This window comes from Paramormyrops kingsleyae, chromosome 19 (assembly GCF_048594095.1).
Source record: "Paramormyrops kingsleyae isolate MSU_618 chromosome 19, PKINGS_0.4, whole genome shotgun sequence".
Lineage (NCBI taxonomy): Eukaryota > Metazoa > Chordata > Actinopteri > Osteoglossiformes > Mormyridae > Paramormyrops > Paramormyrops kingsleyae.
The window spans coordinates 5831865-5845733 of NC_132815.1; the positions used below are offsets into that span (position 1 = coordinate 5831865).

Genomic DNA, 13869 nt, shown 5'->3' on the forward strand with positions numbered 1-13869 from the left:
ATATCAATATTAAAAGTCATTGATGAAAGAGTTATTCACAATGTTCTCCATGAAACTGGTATCAATCTTTTTTTTTGTTTCTGTATGTAAAGAAGAGAAGCCAAAGGATTTCAAACGTCCAGTGACTGATGGTATGTCACAGAAAAAAAATTTATCTCTTGAATAAAATTAGTAGTTTAATGCTGAAATATACATGTGCTATATAGCATGATTTCCTTGTGTCTTATACACACAATTGTTATTATTATTTATTATGTCATAATATAATTACATTATTGTTGTTATTACATTATCAGTATTATTATAATGTTATAATATAATTACTACAGTCAGGCAGCATTAAAATAATTTGACTGGTTCAATACAGCAACATATATAGGTACTGTTACGACAACCTACAGTATGTAGATGCTTAATATACAGTAAACAACAGCAGTGGATGGTATTCAAAGACATCACCGGACCTTTGGAACCACATCATTATGGAGCGAGATTTACTTGCACTTGACTGAAAGCCAGGTGCTGCCCTCAGCTGTGTGATGCTGCTGCAGTTTGCCCTGTTATCAGTTACAGGATACGTGACCGATTCTGGCCTGTTCCTATTGACATGTAGCTGCAGGGAGGGTAGACACAGCCAGCACTGACTGAAGTAGCTGGCTTTTAGTAGATATTTGTCTCCCTGAAACACAACAAATGGCCAAGGCTGGAGAATAAAAGCCTGTAATCGATAAAGATAAAAGGAACTCGATTAACGATCCACCACAGGTCGATGTCACTTGCTGGTTGAAGTTATGTCGAGCTCACCCTGCGGTCCATTAGTATTATTAACATGATTATTTTCAAATTTTACTTTTGCTTTAATTGTTTTCTCAACCATATCTGTAGCATATTAATAAAACACATAAAATATTAAATTGTTATTGTCATTACATTGTTAAATGATTGAATTTGTTTCAATCAAATGGCCTTCCATCCACATCGAACAATAGCTGACGTAGACGGAAACTCCAAATTAAAGTCGAGGTTATTTTCTCGGAAGGCTCCCTCCGCTTTGCTTGGCTTCAGGCCGTGACACCACCCCTCTGACACATCCCCTTTAATTGGTGTCGGGGCCGGCATTTATTTTCTGCCGTTATTTTGTTCTCGCAGTGAAAGAGAAGCGCTTCCGTGCTCCCAAGACACCCCTTCCATCAAAAGCTTCCCCCCCACGTAAGTCAGACGCCCGCTGAGCGTCTTTTGATATTTCGTAGGGACTTGTTTGGATCTCATTCAATTCTAAGTAAGATTTTATTGATCGACAGCCTCAGCACATAGTACATATTATTGGAGATATAGTACTGTGCAAAATCTTAGGCAGTCAAAGAAAATGCTTAACGCTATTTATCTGGGTAGTAAGTGTATATTTGGTGCAAAAACATTCAAAATTTAACATTACAAGCTATGCAAATGAACAGTAACACAATAACTGACAAGAATTTCTTACGTTGAAAACATTATTCTCCAAAACATTACTGACATCTTGTTGGATGACTAGATGAGCACTGCTTTGGATCCTAAACCTGTTCCCATATCACATGTATATATGTTCATTGATATTATATGTAAACACTGTATTGACTGCCTCTTCCTTGTTCCGTGTGCACCTGAAGATCCAAAGGCTGCAACAGTCTTAGGTAACTGGCACGCTTCTGCTCATACCATTGTCTACCACCTATTTCATCAAATCCCCAAATTTGTGCTGTAATCAGTGCAGATTTCAGTAAAAGGATACAATCAGATCATCCTGAAATGATCAAGAATATAGCCAATGTGCACAAAAGAAAACCATGTTTATTTAAATTTTATTTCTTATCATTTAAGAATGTACTTTCTCTCTTGATATGTCTCCTTGTAATACTATTTAACTGAGGGAAGATTTTAAACCAGTGCATGTGATTCCAAAGATTCCCATTAAAATTACGTCTGCTGCATTTTCCATTTCAAAATCCAATTTTCACTATTTAATTGGTACAAATGTTACTGTCAGTTCAAGAATTCCACCTGAAGATTATGTATAACCAGCAGGGCCTAGTGCTGCTTCACTAGATATCAGCACAGAAATATTTGTATATTCATGTATTTTTAAAGCCAAAACTGAACTTTTTTATAGGTTTTCTGTGTGATTCTGTGTCATCGTGCTTTTCCCACCTTGACGCTAACCTTTTGTGTTACGTATATGACGGTTATAATACTTTATTTATGCATGACGAAGCAGAAAATATCAACTGACATTAGTTACTTGGGACTGTCAGTTTTCTGAGCTTTAAACAGCAGAGTACATCGAATCGCTTCAGTGCTGTCAGGGCAGACTGGTTTTAAAGCAGCTTTCTGTTTTATATATTCATGTACCAATGTTGAATAGTGAGTCATTCACATTACACTCGATGAGCTTAGATTGATGAGCAAAATCAAAGCGCAATCACTGCCGTGTCGCGTCGAGTTAGGGTCTGCCGTGCATCACTTTCGCTGTCATCCACAGGAAAGGCTTCGCAGTCCGAGAAGGAATCCCTGAAGGAGGCGAAAGGTGAGTCGGCTCTGTGGGTCAGCTGACCGCCGCCCGCTGATTGGTTTCTTCAAAAGGTCGGTAATTCCTCTTTCCCTTCTTCTAGAGAAAGTCGGGAAGACTGAGAAACCCGCAAGTGAGTATCAGTACGACACAGCCGTCAGCCTGCAGGGTCCAAATTCCATCAGCAACACAAAGTCATGGTTAAAAAAACAATAAAATTTGCCAAATGGAGGGGGGGGGGGCATGATGACGAATCTGGCACATCAACAGGAGGCGCCCTATCAGTGGCAGATTGTTCTGTACCGACTTCTGCTCAGGTTTTATTTTTATCGTAGTTTAACCATCACTGGCTAACAAATGAAACCAGCTCTGACTAAACACTGTCTGCGGGGCAGCACAGTGACTCTGCGGGTCGAGATGTGGCTTCACACCTTCAGCGCTGACTCCCGTTTGCCACGCTGACTCCCGCTTGCGCTCTGTGTGTTTGGATTCTTCGCCCTTCTCCCTGGGTTTCCTGCGGGTTCTCCGGTGCTGTTCGGCTGATTGGCGCCTCTGAAATGCCCACAGTGCCTGTGTAGATGTGATGGATTAGCTCTCCATCCAGAGTAGTTAGATGATGGGTAGTTGGAATGAACTATGCATTAATATTGATTATGCTTTGATTGTAGTGTTTGCTTTGTAGTCTTAAAATTATTTATAGGAATGCCATTTGTGGAACTGTCAGCCTGAAAGGAGTCTGAAGATCCTGGCTGATAAAAAGGCACCGTAGTTGCTCTGCAGGTTAAGTCAATTAGATTGACCAATATGAACAGTGATGGGTGGATTTAACATAGATATTGGGAAATTTGGCGCCGTCACGCCAATTCAGCATTAACACTAAGTCAGTATTCTATGGACTTTAGCTTCCAGGGATAATCCAAGACCCTTCTTAGAGTCGTACACTTCCAGTCAAGGGTTTTTCAACACTTCAAGTTTCTTATGTTTTATTATATAAACGTTGTATTAAATGATCAGTGTTACATGCAAAATAAAAAGTACAAAATGGTAATTAATTAAGGAAGAATATTAAATGACAAACACCAGCTGTATCATAGAAATAAGCTAAATCTCAGAGTCATCAAAATAGCCACATTTTACAGTGAGTATAGTTGAAGTCTTGGAACTATATTAATAAAAAATTGAAGGGGTAGTTTTGAAAAATCACTCCTAGCACTGATGGAGAAATGGCCACGAATGATCTGCACTGGCTGGACCCCTAGCTTTAACCTTTATATCCAATTTATCCCAAATCACTTTGACGGGGTTAAGGTCAGGTGATTACTCAGGCCAAGTCATCGCTCTCAATTTTTCTTCATTGTGCCAAACATTCTCTAATAAGGAGTGTTCAACATTTATATGATAGTAGAGGCGTAGATAGAAATTCTGCGCCCCCTGACAAAATAACCTTGGGTCCCCTACTTGTGCCCTTGGATGAATAAACTGGTAGTGGATTGGCATTTTAGTCCCGCCCCCTACTAGCTTCCCACCAATGGCTCTTCACTCTCCCGCCGAATCCTTGGATTACAGCACACATTTTAGTCCCGCCCCCTGCCAACTTCCCACCAATGGCTCTTCACTCTCCCACTGAATCCTTGGATTACAGCACACATTTTAGTCCCGCCCCCTACCAGCTTCCCACCAATGGCTCTTCACTCTCCCACTGAATCCTTGGATTACAGCACACATTTTAGTCCCGCCCCCTACCAGCTTCCCACCAATGGCTCTTCACTCTCCCACTGAATCCTTGAATCACAGCACACATTTTAGTCCTGCCCCCTACCAGCTTCCCACCAATGGCTCTTCACTCTCCCACTGAATCCTTGGATTACAGCACATATTTTAGTCCCGCCCCCTACCAGCTTCCCACCAATGGCTCTTCACTCTCCCACTGAATCCTTGGATTACAGCACATATTTTAGTCCCGCCCCCTACCAGCTTCCCACCAATGGCTCTTCACTCTCCCACTGAATCCTTGGATTACAGCACATATTTTAGTCCCGCCCCCTACCAGCTTCCCACCAATGGCTCTTCACTCTCCCACTAAATCCTTGGATGACAGCACACATTTTGTCGCTTGGTCACTGGACTCACATCATGTGTGTGGTTTCATTACTGAGAAGATTTAATACATACGATCCTACTTTAATCAGATTAGACGAATGGCGACATGGAATAGGAAAATCTCAGTTTTGTATATCTATTTTTTTTTTGTTCCCCATATATTATCCATTTCCATGGTGAAGAAGCCTTTGGAATCTACCTCAGCTCAGCCATGTGTACGAAACAATCTTTACCGATGTAAAAGTCATTACCGGAGCCGGCAGGTAATGCGATCAGTCAGTGACCATTGCCACACTGCCCACAGTCCACAGAGAAACACGAGTCATCTCTGAGCAACAGCAGCTAGTGAGACGTCTCTGGCTGGGGCACATTTCACATGAAGCCGAGAGATGAATCGTGATCTTTGAAACACTCACCTCTGTTCAGATTCACTCGTCGGCAGGGCTTGGGTGGAACACACATGCCACAAGAAACATCTGTAATACCGGCCTTAGGTATTTTTGGGCAAATGGCAGCGTCAAAGGCTGAAAAATGCTGTTCTTGTCCTTCTGTTGTTTATTTACAGAGCTACGGAAAAAGTACTGTTTTAAAAAAAAAGAAAAAGAAAAGAAAACTATTGCTACAATTAAATTGGCTCATTTAAGATTCTGTTGCTGCTCATTCTCCCTCTGATTTCTAACGAGAAGAATTACCAGCAGTCGTTCTGATCCATCATCCCCAAACTAGGATAATTGTTTCTTTGAAGCGCTTGCTTGGCTCGTTAGGGGAAAAAAAATGGACCTAGTGACATAATCCATACTAAATATGAACTAGTCAGCATCTTGGAAAATGACTTAAATAGTCTTTAATGAATATTTTAGATACCCAAAAGGCTTTTTAAAAATTATATGGTTAACTTTATTTCCTATTGAGTATCAATAAAGCAAAATTTAATATCTGGCTTGTCTTGACTTATGAAACTTGCTGGTTTCCTGCTGCTCCTAATATTCAAAATATCAGCTCTGTTGTCTGTTTCAAGCTCCTTTGCTTTTATTACGTCCATATCTTCCCTCTGGGGTAATTATCGCCGAGTCCAGGGGCTCTTCTCTCCCGTGCATTGTGCACTTACAGGCTTGATGGTAGATATTTCGGAGGAGCTTGCATTGTTTGAGGAAAAATGTCTGCCGAAAAGCATCATGGGATATCAGGACTGTTATGCATAATTTATATGTTTTGAAAAATAGAGGTGGCCCGGTCGTTTCCGATGCTATCGCATGAGCGGGCTCCGCAGCTGGGCACCGCGAGCTGGGGACATCCGCCGGGTCCCTGTCCTTATTGCTTCTTTGCTCCCTCATTCCTCCGCTGTGCTTCGTTTGCGAAACAGAAGCAGAGCCTTTGGGGCAGGACAAGGCCAAGCTTGAACCCGGTAAGTGTGAACGAGCGCGCTCAGCCAGCTCTTTCTGGAGAGATTGAAGTTGTATTTCTAAGGATGCACAGTTGTTTGGAGATTTTCCGGGGGGGGGTCTGATGTCTGCACTGGGGCGTGCCACCCAGATCACCATGACAGCAATTTGCTAAGTGAGTTTTGGAAATGAATGGATTAACGAATCAATAAATCTGCAGCACTCCGGGGCCTCTCTGCCTTATGTTGCGTGGACACTGTTGTTTGTGAAACAAAACCCATGTTTGACGTCCATTTATCTCTCGCTAATTCAGGCAAGATGCCCTACTTCCAGTGCGTGCTCCTGAGCTCCCAAAGTTCTGCGTACCCCTTGCGGCCTCAGAGCCCAGCCCAGAACCCAAGAGCCAAACCCATGAGGGCCAGAGCGGCAGGTGTCTAGGACAGCGCCACCTACATGCCGGGTTTGTATTTGGCAGCCTGTGTCTCGCTGTGATGGCTGGGGTCTCTCTTTGAATCCATCGCCATAATCCAGCTGGGACACCGGCGTTTTGCAGGATGTTGACCAATAACAGAGGACGACCAGGGGGGGCGGGGCTAAATGGCTCAGGCTTTTCCTTTGTGTGTTTTTTCATTTTCTTGACCAGCCGAATGTCTGTGGCTGACAGGCCGCAGGGATGAGCAGGCTTTCTCTACAGTGCTGTTTGGGTGTCCACCCCCCCGTTTCGGTGGTTTTTAAAATGTCGCAAAAACACCGCGATACGTCATATTCAGAGACACCTCAGGTGACATCACTCAGACATGATCTTACATGGTTCAATCTTAAGGTTTAATGGAAAAAAAGAATATAGAATATAGAAAACAGTCCTAAATATATATATATATATACGATACATAAAATGTTATATATTGTCCACCTTTACATGTATATAACACATATTGTATATAAGATTTAGTGATTATAATACGTAGGGCATTGACTATTCTAAGACAGTTCATCCAAATATGCCTCAAAATGAACATTATCTATTATGGCACATTGATTTCCTTGCTAATTCAGGGCTGTTCTGCACGGTGCATTTACTGACAAGCAGGCATGGCAGTACCAGTATATCAAGGGTGTAGATTTGGGTATGGATGGTAGAGACGCATCCCTCGCCGATAATGTGGGAGGACTGTGTGTGTTTAGGGGGGTGGGGGTGGGGGGTCGGGACTGATTTGGACCCCATCTGTGTTGAATCCAAATCTACACCCTTGTATAGTCGCAAGTTTTATTTATTGTTTTGTAAATGTAAATATAAAAATTGCCACTTGAAGTATGGCCCAGCCTTGTCACGCTTGCGCCGAAAAGACCTTGTCCGTCTTTTCTCGTTTACTGCCTCCGTTGATGTATCCCTGAGCTATGCATCTGTTATTTTGTGCCATGGGTAATTCCCAAAATTCTGATTCATGGTCTTTCATACGCTAAATGCTTTAAAGGAAAAAAAAAAACACTTAAAATTCATGATTTGCACATCTTTGCACCATGGAAAATAAAGGCATTTTTGTGAAGGCTTTTTTGTTTTGTTTGATATGGAGTTCAGTGTCCTGTCAGTGATTATTGAGAAGCAATGAGGAACGGTTTGCTGTTGCGCTCATGCTTCATGATTAACTTGAAGAGTCTTTAGGCGACAGACGGAAGCGTTTGCCGTTGACCGCATGTTATCCGTGGCATGGCAGTATTTTAATTTCCCGTTGCTAAACGCCTGGACTACTTGACAGGTGGCCGCAGGCTGCAGAAAGAAGCATTTCTTTTCCCTCACTTTTAAAATAATAATAATAAGATGTCATAATCAAACAAGGAATGCAGCTCAAAGTGCTTCACATATGAGATTTAGATTAAACCAAAAACATAGAAGCAATTAACATATAGGACAATGAAATTATATGAATAAATCAAAGTAAAATGAATAAGCGAGAGTAAATGAAAAATGAAATAAACAAACAAATAAAATACAATAAAATTTAAAGGCATGAAAAGGATAACGTTATAAAAGTATAAGCTACTAAATTAAATAATATTGTATTTTATGAATATAGCAACAAAACGGTGCTATAGAAAGAAATAACAGGTAAAAAAGATCGACAATCTTGTAAGCGGGAAAACTGCCAGATTCAAGTTCAACAAATTCAGACCTGCCTTTGGCTTGAAGCCTGTAGTGAGAGCTCCCCACCAGATGTGGCGCTGTTTGCGTGCAACTCCACCTTGAGTCACAACTGATGCCGTTTGATGTCTCCGTGAGGAACAGTGGGGAGAGAAAGACGCTGTGACAGGCCGACCGAGCCGCTGCTCCTGGGCATCGTGTACGTCTGCGCTGTCGGCTCTAGCTAGCAGCTAGATGGCCGGCACCCTCTGTTTTTACATGTGATAAATGTGTAATGAATAATGAATGAATATGCGAATAAAGGGTGCTGTCAATTAATATTTCCACGATGCTCTTTTTTATAAGTGGAAAATAATTTTTACAGAGACCACACATGCTTAACTGCATGGTGGTATGAGTTACTGTCATGGGAAGCAAAAAGAAAAACAGATATTTTTTAACTGCCTTGTACAGTAAAAAAAGAAAAACAAAAAAAAAACTCAGAGACATTAAAACTGAAGGACCTTTAAAGTATATTTAAAATCTACTGACGGTGGATTGTTCAGGTCTAGAAAGTAAAAATCCAGACCACGATTTTGTTTCAACCAACCAGCAGAGTATAGAGAGTCACAGTCACAGAGTACTCAACTGGTTGGTTGAAACAAAATCATGGTCTGGATTTTTTCTTTCTGGACTTGACCTGTCCACTTCTGAAATCTACTGTTTAAATCCCAGCGCCAGTCCAACTGCGATGGAGTTCCTGGGTGTAATTACTCCTTGCATTGTTTTATTATTACTTGACGCTTCGTAGATGAAGGGGGCTGCTGGCGAGCCGTGAACCACAGACAGTTCTCCTCCGGCCTTCTCCTTGCAGGAGAGCCTGTAAAGCAGTAGACATCTTTCTTTTTAATGGAGAAGAATATGAAGGACTTCCTCATTCGATGCGGTGATGGCGATGATGATGCACCGATAATGTGTCCTTTTCAGCGTGGTGTCAGCTTTGTATGAATAATGACACACATGCCTTTCAGCCTTCGCTCCGAGAGCAGTCGCCGGGGATGGCAGATAGGGACTGACTGGTGAGCTGGATCAGCAGGACGCGACGTCAGTGTTCGCTCTAGTCTCTGTCTATTCAAACAACAGAAGTAGCTTAAAATCAAGTCCCCAAAAGGTGCAACAAACACCCGATGCAATACACATCGATACCCGAAAAGTGATCTCATGCTGTTTTTAACCATCTCATCCTTACCTCAATCGAAGTACAATAGGATGCCATTACTTCTTTTCTGGTTCTATTAATTGATTTAAACAGCTTCTGTATTTTATGCATGACAAAATTTGAAGAGGCATGTTCTTCCAAGCTTCCTGGGTTTGCCAAAGAACTTGATATTTGTTGTCTTATAAAGAATTTCCATCCAGTATATTACTGATGATATTACGGTATTACTAATGGAAATGATGGTGCAGCAGGGGCGTAGGATATATAATTTGGCTTCATTCCCCCCCTTCCCCAATAAACAGATGTTTTTTATTTAAATCATTATGTTTGTCCCCCAATATCAAACTCTCCTGCCATTGTGTGCCAGATTTCTCGATTACTTAATACTTGCAAGTGTTTACATACTTTATAAATCTGTGTCCTTTTTTCGCTCGTAATACTTGGCGATATATGTAATATATACGCCAGTCGCGCTGTTGTGACCTGGGTCTCTTTTAATATGGCAGCTGAATGCTGCTTTTTATTTCTCTACTCTGGCTGCTCAGACTCGTAATTGACCATTTCTCTTTCTCTGAGGGGGAGTACGAGGTCAGTGCTGTCAAAATACATCCAGCTCCTTTATTCCCTTAACCACTGATTGTCCTCCCTGATTTCTAATCATAACCGCAATCATTTAAAGCTGCGAGCTGATCCGGGGGGGGGGACATTATGTGTCATGAACCGCCTACTGCACCAAGGGCTTCAAAAAGACCTACTGTTTTTAACGATTTTCCAGTTCATCTGCGCCGGCAGTGCTATTGGCTGCTTCATTGCATGATTTGTGTGCTCAACTTCTAATCTTGTATGTATTTATAGTTCAGCAATTGAATGTAAACACACACACACACACACACATAGATAATGTATCTATCTCGTTGTGGGTACTCTCTATTAATTTCTATGGGCCTAATCCCAATTATGACAACCTTAACCCCTACCCAGACCTAACCTTCACCATAAGTAACCAAACAAAATACAAGACTTTTGACTTTTGAATGCATTCACAGATTTTAATATTTTTATAATACTTAGTGTCCTCTTGTGGGGACAGAAAAAATGTCCCCACAATGTCAAAATAATAGGTTTTTGTCCCCACAATGTGGTAAATACAAATCCACACGCACAAATGCACACAAACAAATATGAGTATTAGAATTATTGATGTGTCATTTGGTTTCAGTCAGCGTTTTGTGCTTTAATTACAAAGATTTTTTCGGCAGATTAACCAAAGAAATGTTTTGTCCCTGGTGAGCTTTAATGCTTTGGCTTTAATTAAACATAATTAAACATATCAGGTGTTCTTTCTGTCTCAGTGTGATATAAAAAATGTTTTTTATTGGTTTCAGTACAAAGTTCTGTGCTTTCAAACACACAGCCCTTTGGTAATGCTCTGATAACGAGTGTTAATCTCTAAAAAAAGTCTTTCAGATTTATGTATTTCCTTTGGGCATCATTTTAAAAAAGGATCTGCTATGTAATGAAATGTTGACATCGTTAAAAGGTTATGGATATTGATGGATGTATAAATTGATTGGTTGAAGTTCCCACTGAGATGTTATAAGAACATTTTTTCCCCTTTAAAAACATGCAGTCGATTTATTGTTTAATATCTGAATATATGTTTAGCATGATAGTTGTTAGCTGCCAAAATATTTCGGTCTGTGATTTATATGCATTAATAAATGTAAAGATCTGGGTGTTGAAGTGTATACAGTCCGTGATTAAAGCTTTCTGAAATAAAAAACGCAGATGTTTGTCTAAATATTATTACTTTTTATGGTTTATAAACATTTTTCTAGATTTGGTTGTACACCACATTTATCATGAACCACTATTCTGCTTACAGATCCTTCCATATTCTATATTTATATTAAATATTAAATATGAAAATTATTGCTGCTGTTGCTCAAACAATGCTGTAGGGGTTGAAAATGCATTTCTACTTTTTTAACACAAACTTTGGCAGCATGTTTCTCATTCCGGCTCTCAGCGCTGCATGACCATCCAGTGACATTTCCCCAAGTTGCACCCATATAGTTAGTATATTTATTTTTATTTTTTTATTAATTCCATAAGACTTGGAAGTGCCTTTCATGCCCGTATTTTTGTGCTCTATTTTGCATTTATATTAAGCACCATTTTCTCTCCTCTGCAGTGCCCACATATATATATAGCATGACTGGCAGAATTTCATCTTGCCGATACCATCAGTAGTTTTAATTGAATCAGACCCATTAAGCTCCGGGAAGGGGGAGGGGCTTGCTTTGTGTCCAGTCTATTTCTTCTCTCCATCCATTTAATTCCTTGTAGCACTTGAGTCCCCAGACCGTGTTTATGATGTTCAGTAAGAGAGCCCCGGAATAATTTAACCTGAAATCCCAATGGATCTCTGGAGATAAATAACAATAATCTGAGCGGGGCTTGCAGTGCCTGGTTTCAGCCAGCGGTGGCGCTGCAGCACAGCCCAGGAGGCTCGTGTCAGCTCGCAGCAGGGCCACCTAAACTGGGTCAGCCATCGCAGTGGCGGCGCAGTGTGCTCAATGTCACAGCTGATGTGGCGGTGGCCGATTAGCGGCGGCTAAGTGGCTGCAGGTGCAGGCTGCCTCTGGGGGGCCCAGTGACGTGGTCCTGGGGGAGCCGCCCGGCCCGGCCGAGCCGCCCGAGGTCCTCCCGCAGGTTCACGCTTGGAAGTCACGCTGAAACCGGCGCTTCCTCTAGGCTGTTAACTGAACTGTTTTCCCCGGCGAGGGATCGCCCCCGTGCTTCTGTGAATGCCGCTTTTATTACGTCGCGAACATTCAGATCTATCAGGTGTTCGGAATCAACAGTGTAGGAGAGAGTTTCATGTTGGGTGGGTGGGGATGCAGTTTTAAAATTTAATTCTCAAGGTCTAATTATTGGGGGGATGAATTAAGCCAAGTTAGATATTTTGGAGAGGGGGCGACGTGTCCTTACAGTTTTTACCCCCCTGTCCTTTGTGGTGGTTTGTAACAATGTCAGAACATTGTGCACTTCCCTGTTGTGTCCTTGTGGGGCGCTGTGATTCACCAGCATTCCATATACCATGGGAGGGGAATGATGTCCTGGCAACAGCAAGTAAAACAGCAACGGCTCCGGTGGGGGGGGGGGGTGTTAATAGCTTTCAAAACTGCCATACAGCATGGAGGCCGCTGCTCTGAATGTGGAGGGTGCTGATTATTCGCCAGGGGCTCTGACACCTCACAGGGCGAGGAACGCGCACCTACAGGCGGGGTACGATGGCGGTCATGCCCCAGCTGGGCCACAAGGGGCATCCACGTGCTCGCTCCAGCAGCCGGCTATTTCAGAGGAATCCAGGACAGAAGAGGGTAATGGCTGAGGCTCCAGTTGTGTCTCATCGAAAAACAGCAGCGTGCCTCAGAAGATGCTGTCCCTGCCTCACGCCCCCAGGTCAGCCGCTGGCATCTCCACATCTGCAGAGCTTGTGTGTATGTGACCGACTCGGGGGCACCTTGTGAATGTCCTCAGTCACTCAGTGTGTGAGTGGTTTTCTTTCCCATCCGGAACGTAACCTTGCCGTGTGCCCTGACTTTCCCGAGACACCAACAGCTTTAATAAATAAGCTGATATGGGAAAACTGAGCTAACAGCCCATAAGCTCGTGTGTTACGGGGGACGTTCATGCAGGATCACAAAGTGATTCAGGTCAGTCTCCTCCTGGGACCATAACCATAACAATACAGTATCTATACAGTTACAGGGCTGTTATTTAAGGAGACCTGATGAAAAATGGCCACTATCAGATGAAAATCATATACGACCTCATTGGGTAATAAAATCACAGCTTTTCCTTTATGCTCGTGGGAATTTTACTTACACAAAAATGTTCTGGGGGCAGAAAGAAAAATTATTGCTTCAGAGAGATAACCAATCAGGAGGTGAGTCCAAACGATTAGGTGGGACTAAGATATCTGATTGGTTGGTGCTACCTGTTTAACTTGATTGGACCCACCTCCTCTAGAGTCTGATTGGTTATCTCTCTGATCGGTTATCTCTCTGATCTAATGAATTTTCTTTCTTCCCTCAGCACATTTTTTGCATAAGTAAAACTCCCAAGAGATTCATTTACCCAATATAGCTTAAAGTAAAGGTAAGGAGTATAACTTACTTGCTTGAGAGATTTGAACCCACAACCAGCACATCACAAGCAGAACGCTGGACTTGTTGAGCTGCTGGAGCACCAGGGTCATACAAAGAGGCTTAGGTTTAATAAGGTCACAGCAGGCGGGTGGGAATGGCGAAGACGGCTGTGACCCCCAGGATAAATCTGCTGTGATTTTCCTGCGTTTTCCCTCCCCAGCACCAGTTGGTCCACAGGTCTCCCAGGTTCTGCTTTCCCTGGAAACCTGTGCCGTGGATATTCATGGGTCGTGTTCCAGACAATAAGTTATAAAACCCGGTAGCAGAGGGACGTTACTAAAGCACAG

The 13869-nt window shown here is 42.3% G+C and overlaps 1 protein-coding gene across 25 annotated transcripts in view; it reads left to right on the top strand.

Annotated features, from left to right (window-relative positions):
- trdn (triadin) overlaps positions 1-11166 on the top strand; it is a 66724-nt gene extending 55558 nt beyond the window's left edge. For 23 of the 25 annotated variants that reach the window (XM_023797065.2, XM_023797060.2, XM_023797059.2 and 20 more), the window contains 7 exons: positions 93-131; positions 1150-1209; positions 1650-1673; positions 2519-2563; positions 2649-2678; positions 6009-6050; positions 6341-11166. In XM_023797065.2, the coding sequence (XP_023652833.1) occupies positions 93-131; positions 1150-1209; positions 1650-1673; positions 2519-2563; positions 2649-2678; positions 6009-6050; positions 6341-6465 (365 nt within the window). In that variant the 3' untranslated portion in view covers positions 6466-11166. The remainder of the gene's footprint in view (positions 1-92; positions 132-1149; positions 1210-1649; positions 1674-2518; positions 2564-2648; positions 2679-6008; positions 6051-6340) is intronic. The other 2 variants (XR_002836340.2, XM_023797068.2) reach the window with 2 other exon arrangements.
- Positions 11167-13869: the final 2703 nt, after the last annotated feature.